This window comes from Haliotis rubra, unplaced genomic scaffold (assembly GCF_003918875.1).
Source record: "Haliotis rubra isolate DU_JTF1 unplaced genomic scaffold, ASM391887v1 Scf791, whole genome shotgun sequence".
Taxonomy (NCBI): Eukaryota; Metazoa; Mollusca; class Gastropoda; order Lepetellida; family Haliotidae; genus Haliotis; species Haliotis rubra.
The window spans coordinates 178699-196785 of record NW_025767514.1 but is presented as its reverse complement, the minus strand read 5'-3'; the positions used below and the strand labels follow the sequence as shown (position 1 = coordinate 196785).

General features: G+C 37.0%; 1 protein-coding gene across 1 annotated transcript in view; it reads left to right on the top strand.

The window, feature by feature from the left end:
- The first annotated feature begins 1697 nt into the window (after positions 1–1697).
- The window catches only part of LOC124261213 (retinitis pigmentosa 1-like 1 protein), a 56082-nt gene continuing 39692 nt past the window's right edge, over positions 1698–18087 (top strand). The window contains exons 1-9 of the mRNA XM_046695537.1: positions 1698–1967; positions 2542–2611; positions 3846–3949; positions 9095–9337; positions 10372–10473; positions 10879–10941; positions 11794–11859; positions 14070–14135; positions 15465–15530. Coding sequence (XP_046551493.1) covers positions 1698–1967; positions 2542–2611; positions 3846–3949; positions 9095–9337; positions 10372–10473; positions 10879–10941; positions 11794–11859; positions 14070–14135; positions 15465–15530 — 1050 coding nt within the window. The remainder of the gene's footprint in view (positions 1968–2541; positions 2612–3845; positions 3950–9094; positions 9338–10371; positions 10474–10878; positions 10942–11793; positions 11860–14069; positions 14136–15464; positions 15531–18087) is intronic.

The window sequence follows — 18087 nt, the reverse complement described above, 5'->3', positions numbered from 1 at the left end:
ATGGCAATATATTGATGATATCTATAAACGTATAATATATATTGGGAAGTGTATGTGTAGTAAAGATTTGAAAGCAATAGTGAGCTACAGTGCTTTGGTGAAACTATCAGTAAATGTTAGCCTTGGCTGATTGGTCCAAATATCCGCCCTCTGTCCCTGACCTTTGAGCTGATTGGGTTTCTCTCTGTGTAGAAACAGTTAATAGTGGACCAGGGTACGGTACGACGCCTGGAGCAGGACATCTTTAGCTACAAGGTGCCAGTTGTCAGTTTATATTTAAAGCAGTTCATCCTTCCTAGGCAATAACAACCTTTCTGACAAATGGCGATTATTTTCTCCTTGTCAAATTAGATTGATTGTTTGTATAACTAAATATGGACACTTTCAACTCAAAACATGTTTCAAAACTAAAATAGATCAGTGGAGAGCATTATTTTGATGGTTTTGTTTGCGTTTCAGAAAGTTTTAGAATGTGTCCATCACATTAGTATAGATACAGCATTTCTTTTAAATATTTCAACCATCCATTGCCCCTTGAAACTTAGCAACCTTTGCCATATGACTGTATTATCGAATAGTATCGAATACACTCTGATTACTTTGAACAGTATGGCCAAGAAAGTATGGAGAATAAGAGTGTAATTTATGTGCTCCCAGTGTCATCAAAATATGAACAAGATCTTGGTAAATGGTCTTGATGATACACATGTATCAATCTTATGTTCAATATTTCCATTTGTTCAGAAATGTTGTCTGTTAAACCCTAAGTGATACATCAGTGTTAAATATGTATTATTGAAGCGAAATGTCTAGGAAGGATACAGCTCCTTGCAATAGAATACAAGCTAATTTTGAAATGTCATTTACATGCAAACATGTTATATATGAATATCACATAGATGGAAATAAGCAGTTGGATTGACATTGGCAAGGGTTGAGAAGTCTGTTGTTTGCCATTTTATCAATGTTGGGGTTGTTTTATTTTCATTAGAAACAACAAAGTGCAGACCAAGGTATGCTTCATCAACTGGAGAAACAACTGGTTGTGCAAAAGGTGCTTGTTATCTCCCTTGAATGTAATTCTTGCCACTGGGTGAACGTAATGGTGGTAGTGTCTTGCTCATAAAAATGATGGAAGGCATGATTGGGTCAGAACAGGTTTTGTGTCACTGAAGTAATATTAATTGGAGCAGTTTGTGATAATGTTGCCTAATTTTCTTGCTGCAAATTAATATCCTGCATCGCTTGATGATTATATTTTTGTTGCTTTTTTTTTTGTTACCTCCAACACCCTTTCACTCTTTAATACTTTTTGTTGTCACTAATATTTCTACTTTTATTTTTTAATATTGGTATTGACTGTTTAACCATGCATATAGATCTGTATGATATGTTGCCCAGTGGCATGAGGGAGTTACCTCCCTTAGCTGTAATGGTCAACTTATTAAAGGGTCAGAATATAATCTTTGGTTCAGATACGTGCTCAGATGGATCATGATCATGACTTCCAGCAAAGTGATAAATGTTTCATATGGCTATGCTACCTGAAATATTGTGAAAATGGTGTATGACCCAATCCACACATGGTCAGTAGCCTAATTCCATCCTTCAATTTGTTCCTCTTCAGCAGAATGCTGCAGTAGCTGCCAATGCACAAAACCAGCAGATGCAACAGCAGAACTTTGTACAACAGCAGAATGGTGCACAGCAACAGCAGAACATTGCACAGCAACAGCAGAACTTGGCACAGCAACAGGCAGCACAACAGGCAGCCCAGCAGGCAGCAGGCAGCCCAGCAGGCAGCCCAACAAGCTGCTCAGATCAACCAACCAGGTGGTGTTCAGCCTAATGACCTTGTTTATCAGGCTCAAGGACAAGGGCAATTTCAAGGACAGGGGCAAGGTCAAGGACAAGAGGCTGTCCAGAACATGAACCAGAATGTTAACCAGGACAATCTCAACATGAATGTAAGTACTGTGAAGAGTCTGGCTTTACTTGATGCTTAGGGGCTTGTAAAACAGTCATTGATGCTCTGTTGTCAATCCCTGGCTCTGATTTGGGCAAGTCTTGTGGATTGTGTCCAGCTGTGTCATACCAAAAGATGGTCTTTGTTGTTACTCTGCCTGGGACGAGGCATTAAAGGTATACAACAAGGACGGATTGGCTCAGTCACTAAACTGTGAAGGCAGAAATCTATATTAAAATCTGTCTTCATGTGTCACTGGCTACTTTTAGACTAGCAATCGTCTGAACTTGTACAAGTAGAAACTCACATGATTTTGAACGCACACTCATGTATGCACAGTATGATAAGATCATCTTGAACAGAGTTAAAGCCCATTTCACCTCACCTCATTCAGTCGTCTTCTTAGGTTTGAATCTAATTCCTTCACTGATCATGTTTCTTGGTTTGTCAGGGTTATACAAATTGGCTCTCTTTGAGAATATTTGAAAGATCCCAGTGATCTTGCCGAAAAGGATTAAATAGTCATGATGTAAACCCAAGCTGATTTCTAGTTTTACTGGCCAATCATATTTCAGGCTAATGTACCAAATGCTGGACAGGATCCCAACAACCAAAACCAGATGGCGGGAGCTGACTTGATGCAAGGTAAACAAATTGGTCTGGTGAAGCTCACTCTGCAGAGTTATGTCCCTTAGTAATTCCAGGATCTGTGAATTATATCATTCCCAGATATGCCATAGTAATGATCTTCAGTTTTTCTTCACCATATCTGTACATGTGGGTTTTCACCAAAGTTTTAAAGGTCTGACACCTGCATTATTTCTGTAGTTACTCAGTCATTAAACTGATATTGACTGAAATACTGTTAAACGTGGCAATAAATGCAATTCTTATCATTACGGCATTTCTCATACAGAAATACCTTGGCACACAAACATAATTTAGTTCGATCCAGGTATTCTTTAAATGTAAATGATGAAATTGGCTCAGACACTGTCAAGTATCAAGTGCAGTATCTCCAGATGAAAGGGCTAACTCCATTGGGATTTTCATGGATTATGCTTCTACCTTTGCCACTGTTGTCACATAGGCGGGCAGTGTTCATGGTGCACAGACAGCCTTGAATATGATGCATGTTCAAGAATACTCATGTGTGGAAGCCTGACACAGGTTTTTACCTGTTGGTTCCTTTGGCTTCAGAAATGCTCCAGGTTCATTCTCTTACATGAGAATTTAATCATTTTTAAGCAGACACAGCTGAATTTGTTAAGTTTCACAAAAGTAAAAGTCAGTCAAAGCCACGGAAACGCCTAATGCCTCCTCTTCCAAAGATGGCAAAGTGTGTTCCATCAGTTGGTAGTGATGACTCCAGTTTTCCAGGGATTAAAAACTTCAGGAATATCATCTTGGTTGACTACCTCCTGAAAGAACAGATCATTTAAAGGTCAATATTATTCAAATCTGCTAAGGCAAATGAATGGGTATGTCAAAGCTTGATGTTGTAGCTGAAAGTTGCTAAATGTATATTTTTTATCTTCACAATGTGCATCACCTGTGCTCTCTGATCAGTGCATGACTGGTTAGAAACTCAAGGAAGAGATTTTGTTCCACCTCTTCCCAGACCTGTAGAAAGAACTGTCATTTCTGTTGTGGAGGACATTTTACACCAGGGGGATCCAGACATCTCAGCATCATTGGCAGTGGGACAATAAAGCAATCAGCTCCCATCAACACTCATCGTACTTGCGCTCAGAACTTTTCAGCCACTCCTCATTTTCCATCTGGCATATTTGTTGAAGTTGTATTGCATGTTAACGGGACACCTTCTCTGTTTACCTGATTATTTGCTCAAAAGTATATCTTGTTAATCATCTTGTAGGACAAGGTCAAGGTCAAGGTCAAGAAGTTGTGAACAATGAACAACATCAAATGCATGCCCCGAACATGGATGGTGCTAACCAAGAAGCAGCCAATCAGAATCAGGTATTGTGAAACAAGTGTAATGCATGGACAGTGCTTCCCTCAAGATGGATTTGTTTTTTCTGATTTTGTCATTTCACACTGGTCTTGTCTTTTCTTGCAAAACTGAGCTACAAAGATGGTTGTATAAATATTGTTAAATGACAAAGGCATGTACATTGAGACCCCGGATATCTGGACACATTCATTTTTGCGTAAATCATCTGGATAACTAAATGTCCGGATATCTGGATTTCTGTCATCCAGGGTTTGGTGTTGAAATGGTAGCATACACTTCTGGATTAAAATCACTTCCAAAACAGCATGGACATTTTTATTTGCCAATTACAATTCATGCTGTGTTAGATAGGCCAACTAATCACCACCGATACCCTGCAGGTTGGTCATTAATCAGGATAAGTAGACCTTGTCTTGTGTCAAAACACGTGGGACATTCGCGCTTCACTTCATAGGCTCAGCGGAAGATCAAAGCTTCGTGTGGATAAGTGAGTCAATTTTGTGTTGTGTTAACCGGTTGGTTTGTAAAATTTACAATCCGGGAATGGAAATTGCATATCTGTTATAAACAGTCAATTTTATAATGTAAGAGATTGTATTTTTATGAAAATTGACCGGAAATCAAGTTTCCCAGATTTTTGGGGTCCAGGTATCTGGGGTTTCACCGTACTATATTCACCTTGGATAAAACATTGGGAGCATGCTTAGATACATGTAGTGAGATTCTATCATTTATGCTTAAAACTATTTATTCATTTCTTCTTTCTGTTTTTATTTGATTCTATTTCCTGCATTTTTGCATTCATCAGTTTTATTCAGACACAATACTTCATCAAACAAAAATGTCTTCCACCATATTTGAAGATAGCATACAGACCACTTTGTTTGTGGCCAGCTGTGATATGATTTGTGTGAAGAAACACCCTGCTTGAGTTGACGTTCATCCAAGTTTACATGAACAATGTATTTTCATCAAAATCAATGGGGTAGTTTTCTTTTTAAAAAATACCTCTCTTGTAGTCTTGCTTACTCTAAATTTGTTACTTTAGTGAATTTGAGCTCTTTTCTTTACTTAGGATCCTTTTACTCTAAAGTAATGGATCCCTTATAAGGACCAGAAATGTTTATATTTATTAAGATAAGAAGGATAAAGATGCATTATGACAGACAGAAAATCAAATTTTAAACAATATATTGATCAGCCCAGTTCATCTTTAACATTATCTTGATCAGTTGCAGGTCTACATAGGTAATTTTAATCTACCGGTAAAGGTAGTATTGTGAAATGAGTAGTCGTCAGGCTGGGTTATTAGTTTATTGCCAGACTTCTCAAAGAATATTGTTCACTGCCGTAATTCCTGCCAAAGACACCTTCAGAGTTTAAAAAAGAAATTGGTATGATTGCATGCCATGATGTGAACAGAATTCTGATCCATGGTGATAGTTAATATGTATACATCAGCGTGGTCAGACTGCCCTGCCCTTGCATTGCTCCATACACCTTCCCTGCTGGTCACACGTTACCCTCACGGTTTTATTGCTGCCACCATCATGGATTGGCCTTCACAAGAGTCTTGACAATGTTGTCTCCAGTCACAATATAGTCCTTTGTGTGTATGTCTTTGGGAATGCCATGATAGTGACTAGAGAATGTGTTCAAGTGACTAACTAGGGATGAATTTACATGTTTCGTTTTATGAGATTGGATCTTGATTGCAGACGGGCAGTAAAGCATGCAATTTCCTTCTTGCATTCTCACTGAGCTACTTATGTGACAGTTATAATGAAATAGAAACACAAATGAACAAAAGATTATATAATAATGTAGGGGGGAGAGTTTTCAGCATGCAAGTTGAATTCCTTGCATGGCTGCAGTGCTTTGCGAATGGGTTGTCACTGTGTGGAGCTTGTCACAAATTAAGGGAGATAATCTTGGATGCTTGGGGTTCCAAACTGACCCAAACAGAAGCAAGAAACAAGAGACTGGAATAAACTAATTCCTTAAATAACAGCCTGCATGAAGTGTATGTCTTTGTTGCCATTGTCGCAATTAACCTCATGTTTTATTATATGTTGTCTTTGTAATTTGATATTGTGAGCAAAGATAAATAGCATTGTGTTGGTTTGGGGGCAAAATATGTTTCGTTTTTCCACTTATCCTGGAAGATGGAAGCTTATATTTCAACTGACAGCTGACAGGTGCCTGGCATATTACACACAGTTCATTGTCATTTATCACATTAAAGACAAGATGTTTCTATTTTTACCATTCTTGTTCATATTCATATCTGTTGTGTGGATATCCTTGTCATGACCTTCACCTTGACTGCACATGACCTTGACCTATATATATTCCATGCTTTGCACTTTTGTTCAAGTAATAAGTGCCAAGTTTGTTCTGTATGGTTTAGGTGAACATATTTCTTGAGGTTCTCAAAAGATAATTCTCTGCCATCCATGACCATGTTAAAATCAAACTAAAGGACGTGAGATAGGATAAGTATTTTAAATATACAATTTATCCTCAAAATTTTCAATTATAGGGAAGGTCAGTATATTTACATGTAAAAAAAACCAAACCAGGTTGTAGTATTGTTTGGCCTTATTCAAATCAGAATTAGCTTTTCAGCATCATCCCAACTGGTTTTATGAAAGTGTCATGTCAAACTCATTCCGGAGACCTTCCTGTCAGGTTATGCTCCAATTAGAGAAAATGCCTCTCATCAGGATATGCTATCTTGCACAAGGGGATTCCCGGTAAAATAGAACAAGGTTATTCGACAGATCAGGCGCTCATACCCTGAAGATATCTTCTCTTGGATTAAGCCAAACCCAACAACATTACATGTTGTACAGAACCAAGGATTGTTTCTTTGAGACTGGATTATTTAGAAGCTGCCATCATGTACTTGCAATGTTTGTTAACCAACAAACATATCTCACCTTCAGAGCCCATCTGTATTATTCTGTTTGACCAAGTAATAACTACATAACTGTCCTTGCTTGGGGATCTAGATCTGCTTGCTTCTGTGTGGTTTGAAATTTGGTTTTTCTTGTCTGCATGCATGCACTTGCTTCACTACATGAGCTTCCTCCAGGTCAAACCAGCGGTCGGGTAGTTGTTCCCAGGAGAGTCTTGTTGATGTTGATGTTGTGTTTTGGACAAATATTATATTGTGATGACTTCTTTGTGGTTGAGGGAAATTTTTCTTTTTTAATGTGGATGCTGTTGAAACGGAGGGAACAGTCATGGCAATGTGGAAAAATTAAACAATTTGTACTCTTACAGGACTTGGGAACTGGTAGTTCATTATGGGATATTGGGAGTGGGGAGTCATCTATTATGGGAAGAGGATGGGCATGAAAAAATGGAACTGTAGAACTATAACCAATCCCACCCTACACTCCTACACCCCAATGATGGATTACTTGTTCCTTTTGTATTTTATCAAATAAATAATAGGTATAAAGTAACATTTATTTATTTATTTATTCTTTATGGTTGATTTTTTATTTATGTGTTACTGATATATCTGTAACCTTAGAAACCTGAATAATTACCCCAGTGAGCACCATATTAGACTGTTGGCCTGACTTACATAGATGTCGACCGCCTCCCAAGGGTAGTGGTTCGAGTGTCCGCCCGGAGAGCGGAAGGTCGCGGGTTCGATCCCCGACCGTCTCATACCAAAAGACGTTAAAATATGATACTTGTTGGCCATTGCCTGGCGCGCTCTGCTGCTTTGGTTTGTAATGTCATTGTGTCATCAGTACTCATAATGACAATCACTGCACTGTTGGGTCCTATCTCGCTATTTGCAGACCACAAAAATATAGCTGGAATATTGCTGGAGTGTGGCATAAAAGAACAAACAAACATAAAGGAACAAACAAACTAAATGGTTCTCCAAACTGACAACCGTCTGCAACAGGCATCACTTCTGGCTTTTCAGTAGACATGCTGTAATGTTTGGTATAGTCCTGCAGACATGGTTACATGTAGTTTCAAGGTTTCAAAGAAATTTAAGGAAGAAGGGAACAGTGTAAAAAATATTTCCATATTAGTGACGCACTGAGGCAAGATTTATACTAATTGTGTTTTTATATTTATTAAATATATTATCCAAGCTGTCAAATTTTCAGTTTCGTCAGTCTCAAACTTGCAGTGATAACATACTTGTGCATTTTGGGAGCCTTAGAAAGAAAAACCTGAAATTTAAATTTTCAGTAAAAAATGTTCCACTAAGGTAAAACTGACTCAACATATTAAACATTAAGAAAGACATTAAACTTTGAGGGACAAAATTGGTGAAGTTAGATAGACAATTTTTATTGTATCTATACAAGCGACTTCAGCTAAATGTATCATGATGCACCTAGATTGCGCTTCCTAAGCTTGACTTTACCATACCCATGCCACGTGCTTTTAGTTCCATCCACTGCATCTCTTCCTTTTAATCAGTTGTCACCACTCGACGCTTTCTATAATTTGTAAGACAATCTAAAAATTATCAGTTGTTTTTCCCAGTATCTGACAATGTTAAAAGTTCTCACAAACCAACCCCATACTGCAGTCGTTCAATCAAAGAAGAAGCGTAGTCAGTGAAAGAGAGCAAAGCATTCAAAAAGTTAAAGTGGGTGGTTCATTATGGAAAAATGCCATCTGATTTACTCTTGGATTATTAATTTTGATCTCTCATAATTAGTTCTGGATTCACCAGTTATGGCTTCCTGTTGTGAGATACATAATGTGAGTGAAATAACTGATTTTATAAGATTGTTTGTGAAAAGACTTGTCCCCCATTCAATTGATGTCGTTGTGAATCCTGATGAGCATATAAGTTCAGTGTGTTAAATAGCTAGCATTTCAATCAAAGAATACATACACTTAAAATTTGTAACCATGATTTATATCTAAAACCATACTAGATATTTCAAAAAGTTAAAATTGGTTGTAAAAAGCTAAAATTGGTTGTAAAAAGCAACCTGTCTCAATAACTCATGTAAACTTACTTTAGAGTTCCTTGGGCTTGTCTGGTTTTACAAAGATGGAACCAAGGCAGTCGGATATCTATGATTGGGGTACAGGTCTAAATGAACTTGTGGTAATGAATGGCTCTTAACTCTTTTCTTCCTACCATACTCTTCAAGTCTGTAGCAAGCAATCTCTCTGGCCAGAACAACAAGACAGCAGTGGGTCAGCACAACCCAGCTGAAGGAAGACAAACTGAAAAGCCCCTTGATGATCTCAAGCCAGTAAAAGACAAGGCAGTAGAAGCCAAACACAAAACTACCTTAGCGCCAAAGTCCAAACTGGACTCCCTCTTTGGGGACGATGCTGCCATTAAGTCTCAGAAAAAGGAATCTTTCAGAGATAAACTGCTTGGCCTGAAGGTACTAAATGGTTCGCTTTTAAGAAATACTTATGTGAAATATAATTATTTTAAATTTTGTGGAAGGTATTTGTTTTGTGGATGTTAATATATTTTATGATTCAACTTTGTCACGTGTCTAGTGTCCTTGTTGTGGTCATGCTTCTAGTCAACTCTTGTAATCTTTTATGCACTATATCCTCCTTATAAAGCAAACTGATAACTCTGTTGGAGTGCAGCTATAGGATTTATAGCTTTCTCTTTGTTCGGGAGTTCCTGTGCATTATCATTATACATTGAGAATCTCACCCAAGTGTCTACTGATATCAATTATATCAACACGAGTTGATAAAGTTACAAATATCCGAGGCTTGCCGAGGATATTTTTACCTTTATCAACGAGTGTTGATATAATTGATATCAGTAGACACGAGGGTGAGATTCTATTTATCATCCAAAATCATTCTTCGTTAATTTTCAATGAAAAATGTACATCTCTGAGCATGGTACTGCCATTAGACTTGCAGTGCAGCGATGTCATAGCATTGTGACGTCATCAAGTACATGACGTCATAGCATTGTCAGGGCATTGTACAAAATCTACTGTCAAAACGATATCTCCTAGGAGATATCGTTTGATCTCACACAAGCGATATCTCCTGTGGAACACAGTTTTGGATGATAAATGTATTTATCATTCAGATGTTACTCCAAAGTATGTATTTCATAGTGGTTGAGGCCATTAATTTCAAGTACAAATGCCGGGTCATTTGATTGGCTAATTGGAGAAGGTAGATATCATGCTGAAGGTGTTACACCATAAACCACATCATTGCTGGTGTTTTGAAGCTGCATAACCTGGTTTGTGGGCTGTTGGGTATGCTTGTGGTTAAAGTGTTGGCTCATCACAAAGAAGACCCAGGTTCAATTCCCTACATGGGCACACTATGTGAAGCCTATTTCTGATGTTCCCCACCAGGATATTGCTGGAAGACAGTTACCTAACTGATTGTGAATTCTGGCCACTAAACTCACATTGAAGATGACTTCTTTCAGCGGAATGTTGATGGTGATGTCATTGACAAAGAGGGTCATGCTGACGATGTCAAAGTGGTAGATGTCTTTGATAACCTCAAAGTTGATCCAGGAAAGCCACAGGTAGAGACCTCTGACATTGACCCTCTTCACCTTTCATAAGTAACTTTGACCTTCCCATATGGATATGCTGTGATGACCCCTATTTAATCCAATACACCTCTCTCACACATTAATGCACTTTTCCTCTCATCAATCCAAGTGTGCTTTTAGTATTTAGCATTCATTATAACAAAATGGTGTTAAATATATCCATGGAAAGAACATTGCAGATTGTGAAACTGTCTTTGCCTTTGAGTCCCTTGATTTAGAAAGGTTTATGTCAAGATTTCATTTAGAAATAAATATTCTTTGGAAAAAAATCATCTTAATATCCAAATGTACGACTTCTGTGAGAAATCAATATATTTGACACATACTCGAAAAGGATATTTATGATTGTTCATGTGGCTTTGCATCAATTAACAGGAAGTGAAGGAAAAGGCTTCTGGGAATAACACAGATCCCATTGCACCAGGTCATGATGAACAGGTAGTAATAACACCAATACAATCAGAAGCTGTTGTGGTAATAAGTTTTAGTGCATTTGAAAGACAAAGTTTGATCCTTAATGTAGAAATAACATTCCAGTCATTAAATGTCAACTGTGGATCCTGAATCATCATAGTACATGTACAGTTCTTGAGCATACACTGTGATACAGTGACTGAATGGTGACAAGTATTTTCAGAAACTACTTAAGTTTACTCTAGACTTAGTTAGTCCAGAGAAGGACCTTTTGAGTGTATTTATTTCACATTTAATAATTTCATAATCTGATGGCATGAAGCCACCTTTGTGCTTATAACCCTTATCTGAACTTGTGACTCTGTGTGTGTGTGTGTGTGTGTGTGTGTTATGTTATATTAGTATATAGGGGTAATAACACTGTTATAGTTGTTATTCTTCTCATAAGCCTTGTTTTGGATAAACGTTGAATTTTAACCTCACGTTAGCCGACCGTTTTGAGAATTATTTATATTGTTATGATGAAGAAGATCAAAAGCATGATTCAGATGATATGTTTGCTTACCAAATCTGAATGACAATGTGCCCGTTCTTCTCAGATGGCTAATAAAATATTATCAGATGCATTTATTGTCAAGCATTGAATCTTTGAAAATGGTTTTGATCTCAACTTGGATGTTGGATTGTGTGTGTAATGTCTGAATGTTTTGTGGGTCTTCTTGTAAATAGCAGTGGATTCATGGTGTCTCATTGTCTATTTTGATGTCAAGAAAATGACACCAGTTTTTGTCTTTAACCATGAGAATGCCTTTAAACACAAGAAAAATACATCTATACTTTCAACAGATTTGATTGTATGTGACTTATTGACTGTAGGCGGTTGGCGTTGCAATGAATTCTACCAAGTCGGATGGAAATGAAGGGAACGTGTCCCAGAAAGAGGTATATTGGTGCTGGAAAATAATTTTTACTCTTCTGTTTCCTGTAGCTTTATTGACTGTCTTTGGTACCAGGGTCCTCTTATTTGTTAACCTTGAGAACAGCTAAGCTTACTTTTTAGGCTTACTTTTTGATGAGAAGGATTCTTATTGGTGAGAATGATGAAAATTCCAAGCATGATCAGGATGTGCCAGCCTACCAAAGTCTCATTAACAATAGCATTGTGTCCTTTTAAACTGTCCGGTGAAAGATAGCTTTGTAGCTTTGTGGGTGTTATTATACAAGTATAATTGTAACCTTCTCTATAGTTCTGAATACATTCCTTCATTGATTCCACCCGACAAGTAATGTCACTGTCCCTGGTTAGCTGCGGTAGTTTTACCATGCCACCCTCAGAACTGTGAATTTGTTTTACAAAGTGGCCAATATTTCCTGAGTATGATTGTTATTGTTATGATGATGAGATTTTTGAGCATGATTAAAATGAAATGTCAGCTTACCAAAAGTCTGAATAACAATGTCATTATGTTGTTTTAAACAGTCCAGTGTAAGATAAATATATCCTTTTTTTAGTGTTGAGCATATCTTCAGCTGTATTCAAATGTTCCTGTATGGTGGGAAACTCTTTGATGTTGATGATATGTATGCTTACCAAATTTGAATAATAATGCTCCTAAGCTTCCTGAAAATAAATGGAACATGTCCCAGAAAGAAGTATATCAGTTCTGGAAACCATATTTTTACTCTTCAGCTCCTTGTGTCTTTCCTGGGTGTTTTCTACCCTTGTACATAGTTCTGAAGCAATTATTTAATTCCTTCCACCCACCTTCACGGACCCCATGTCAGTTTCCTCATTTTTACCTGTCTGATTAACTATGTCATTGTGTCCTTTTATACTGTCCTGTGTAAGATACGCACATCTTTTCTATTTTGTTAACCGCCATATAGCTGAAATATTGCTGTGTGCGGTGTTAAACAACAAACTTACCTCAAATCATTTGACTGTCCTCAGTCCCTGGTCCTCTTATTTGTTTACATGGGTATCACCCTCAGAACAATGCAACTATGAAGAATGCCAGTCTTTTGTTGGGAAGGATTGTTATTGTTATGATGACGAAAATTCCAAGCATGATTAAGATGATATGTATGCTTACCAAATCTGAATGACAATATACCAATTCTTCTCATGTGGCAACAGAAGATGAGATCGATTCATTGTGTCAGCCACCTTATCTTTGCCAAAGCTTTCTATCTCAAGTTGCTCAAAATTTTGAGTGCAGATCAAGTGTGCATGTGGGTCATTTAAAGTCCTAGAAACGGGTATATCAGATCTGGAAATCATGTTTTACTCCTCTGTTGTCTATGAATGCTTTTTAAAACAAAAGGCCACACTATATGGCTGAAATAATGCTGATACGATGTCACTCGCTTATGTAAGAATAGGCCTTGCCTCCAATAGTTCTGAATACATTCTTCCATTGATGCCACATGATAAGTAATGTCACTGTCCGTGGTTTGCTGCGGTAGTTTTACCATGCCACCCTCAGAACTGTGAATTTGTTTTACAACTTGGCCAATTTTTCCTGAGTCTGATTGTTATTGTTATGATGATGAGACTTTTCAGCATGATTAAAATGAAATGTAAGCTTACCAAAAGTCTGAATAACAATGTCATTATGTTGTGTTAGATCCGTCCAGTATAAGATAAACATATCCTGTTTATAGTGTTGAGCATATGACAGAACATCTTCAGCTGTATTCAAATGTTCCTGTATAGTGGGAAACTCTTTGATGTTGATGATATGTAAGCTTACCAAATTTGAATGATAATGCTCCTGAGATTCCTGAAAATAAATGGAATGTGTCCCAGAAAGAGGTATATCGGTACTGGAAACCATTTTGTTACTCTTCAGCTCACTGTGTCTTGCCTGGGTGTTTTCTACCCCTGATGCCATTATCAATTCCTTCCACTCACCTTCACTGTCCCCATGTCAGTTTCCTCAGTGTTATTGTTATGATGATGAAAATTCCAAGCATGATTGAGATGATATGTTTGCTTACCAAATCTGAATGACAATATGCTTATTCTTCTTGACGTCAACAAAATGGCGCAAGCTTGTATCATGAGAATACCTGTAATCACAAGAAGAATACATCTAAACATTCACCATATGTTTGATTCTGTTTTGAATATATGGTTTTGTTGACTGTAGGCAGTTGGCGTGGCAATGAATGCTCCTAAATCTCCTGAGAATGAAGGGAACGCATCCCAGAAAGAGGTATATTGGTGCTGGAAAACAATTTTTACTCTTTTGTTCCCTATAGCTTTATTGGATGTTTCATACAGGTGTAATTATAGCCTCCTCAGTAGTTCTGAATACATTCCTTCATTGAGTTCACTCGACATGTTATGTCCCTGTCCCTGGGTCAGCTGCCATAGTTTTACCTTGCCACCCTCAGAACTATGAATTCGTTTTACAACATAGCGAATCTATCCTGCAAAATGCTGATTGTTATGATGATGAGATTTTTGAGCATGATTAAAATGAAATGTCAGCTTACCAAAAGTCTGAATAACAATCTCTTTATATTCAATGTTAAGCCCAGTGATGGAGCTCATGTCTGAAGATCTTGAATGTTATGACAAAAAGTGTTTCGCTGTTTTAAATAATCTTTATGAAAACCTTTCTTTTGTTGCAACTTATTTGAACTTGTGCCAATCTTTTGCGAGACTGATTGTGATTGTTATGATGATGAGACTTTTCAGCATGATTAAAATGATATGTAAGCTTACCAAAAGTCTGAATAACAATATTACTATGTTCTGTTTTGAATAATCTTTTATGAAAACCTTTCTTTCCTTTGTTGCAACTTATTTGAACTTGTGCACAATCTTTGAAGAACACCAGTCTTTTGCTTTGCGAGACTGATTGTGATTGTTATGATGATGAGACTTTTCAGCATGATTAAAATGATATGTAAGCTTACCAAAAGTCTGAATAACAATATTACTATGTTCTTTTAAACAGTCCAGTGTAAGATAAACATATTCTTTAGGTAGTGTTGAGCATATGACAAAACATTGTCAGCTGTATTCAAATATTCCTTTGTGACATAAGAACTGTTCCTTGCAACCTAATCACAAGTGATTTGACTGTTCCTGAGTCCTCTTCCTGTTCACAAGACAGCATCCTGAGAACAGCAAAGTTTACTTTGAAGAACACCAGTCTTTTGTTGAAAAGGATTGTTATTGTTATGATGATGAAAATTCCAAGCATGATAAAGATGATATGTTTGCTTACCAAATCTGAATGACAACATGCTTATTCTTCTCAGATGGTCAGTTTATGATAGTGAGATCCATATATTTTGTTTGCCACTAAATTAAGTTAATAGTGCATTTTGTTCTAAAGTTTTTTATAAATTTTTGTGGATGTCATTACATAAAAGTACAGGATTCATTGTATGAAGTTGGGGTCGCATCTGTTGATGTCAACAAAATGGCGCAAGCTTGTATCATGAAAATACCTGTAATCACAAGACGAAAACATCTAAACATTCCATATATGTTTGATTCTGTTTTGAATATATGGTTTTGTTGACTGTAGGCAGTTGGCGTGGCAATGAATGCTCCTAAATCTCCTGAGAATGAAGGGAACGCATCCCAGAAAGAGGTATATTGGTGCTGGAAAACAATTTTTACTCTTTTGTTCCCTATAGCTTTATTGGATGTTTCATACAGGTGTAATTATAGCCTCCTCAGTAGTTCTGAATACATTCCTTCATTGATTTCACTCAACATGTTATGTCACTGTCCCTGGGTCAGCTGCCATAGTTTTACCTTGCCACCCTCAGAACTATGAATTCGTTTTACAACATAGCGAATCTATCCTGCAAAATGCTGAATGTTATGATGATGAGATTTTTGAGCATGATTAAAATGAAATGTCAGCTTACCAAAAGTCTGAATAACAATGTCATTGTGTCCTTTTAAACAGTCCTGTGTAAGTTATCTAAATACATCTGTTTTCATAGTGTTAAGCAAATGACAGAATATCTTAAGCTGTATTGAAATCTCCATGTATGGTGAGAAACCCTGTTTCTTAGGGGAGAAAATTTACTACAAATCATTTGACTGTCCTTGGTCCCTGGGTCCTCTTATTTGTTTACATGGCATCACCCTCAGAACAATGCAACTATATAGAATGCCAGTCTGTTGTTGGGAAGAATTCTTTTTGTTATGATGACGAAAATTCCAAGCATGAATAAGATGATATGTTTGCTTACCAAATCTTCCTGAATGGTGGGAAACCCTGTTTTGGGGGGAAAACTTGCCACAAATCATTTGACTGTCCTTCATCCCAGGGTTCTTTTGTTTGTTTACATGACAACCTCAGAACAATGAAACTTTCTATAAAGAATTCTTTTTGTTATGATGACGAAAATTCCAAGCATGAATAAGATGATATGTATGCTTACCAAATCTGAATGACAATAAGCCTATTCTTCTGTGGCCAATAGAAGATGAAGAAATGCGTTTATTCTGTCATCCTCTAAATCTTTGCCAATGACTTTTGATCGCTACTTGGACAAGAGTTTTCGCATAGAATAAGAGTTGTTTGTCTTTTAAAGGGAACAGGTCCCCAAACAGGTGTATCAGGGCTGGGAATCATGATTTATTCCTTTTTTTGTTCCTTATCATTTTCTTGATTGGCTTTTATTAGAATGGTCCTTGCCTCCAATAGTTCTCAAACCATTCCTTAATTGAGATAAAGAAATGAATTCATTTTGTCATCCTCTGAATCTTTGCCTATGACTTTTGACCTTTACTTGGACATCATTTTGTGCATTGAGTGAGTGTTGTTTGTATTATAAAGGGAACCGGTTCCAGAGACAGGAAAATCAGTGCTGGGAATTGTGTTAATTGCTCTGTTGTCTGTGAATACTTTTGATAGAAGAGACCACTATAGGGCTGAAATAATGCTGATATAATGTGAAATATTAATTCACTCACTTATATAAGAACAGTCGTTGCCTCTAATAATTCTGAAGTCATTCTTTAATTGTTTCCACTCCAGAAGTGTTTCCACAGACCTTTGAGTCATCTGCTTCAGTTTTACCATACCACCCTTAGAACTGTGAATCTTACTTGCAAGTTTGCAGTCTTTTGTGAGACTGATTGTTATTGTTATGATGATGAGATTTTTGAGCATGATTAACATGATATGTCAAGCTTACCAAAAGTCTGAATAACAATGTCATAATTTTCATTAAACGGTCATGTGTAAGATAAACATGTCCTTTTTATAGTGTTGAGTATATGACGGTGCACCTTAAGCTGTATTCAAATATTCCTGTATGGTAGGAAAACCCCTTTGGTATGGATGATATGTATACTGACCAAATCTGAATGACAATGCTCTTAGTCTTAAGCTTCTTGAGAATAAATGGAACATGTCCCAGAAAGAAGTATATCAGTTCTGGAAACCATATTTTTACTCTTCAGCTCCTTGTGTCTTTCCTGGGTGTTTTCTACCCTTGTACATAGTTCTGAAGCCATTATTTAATTCCTTCCACTCCCCTTCACGGACCCCATGTCAGTTTCCTCAGTTTTACCTTGCCATCCTCAGAACTGGAATCCTGTTTTTCAACTTTTTAATGTTTTGTGAGACTGATTGTTATGATGATGAGATTTGTGAGCATGATTAAGATGATATGTTAAGCTTACCAAAAGTCTGAATAACAATATCTTTATATTCAATCATAAGCCCAGTGATGGTCTGAAGATCTTGAATGTTATGACAAAAAGTGTTTCGCTGTTTGAATAATTGTTATGAAAACCTTTCTTTTGTTGCAACTTATTTGAACTTGTGCCAGTCTTTTGCGAGACTGATTGTTATGATGATGAGACTTTTCAGCATGATTAAAATGATATGTAAGCTTACCAAAAGTCTGAATAACAAAATTACTATGTTCTTTTAACAGTCCAGTGTAAGATAAACCTATTCTTTTTGTAGTGTTGAGCATATGACAAAACATTGTCAGCTGTATTCAAATATTCCTTTGTGACATAAGATCCAACCTTGCAACCTAATCACAAGTGATTTGACTAACCCTGGGTCCTCTTCCTGTTCACAAGACAGCACCCTGAGAACAACAAAGTTTACTTTGAAGAACACCAGTCTTTAGTTGAGAAGGATTGTTATTGCATGGTTGAGATGATATGTTTGC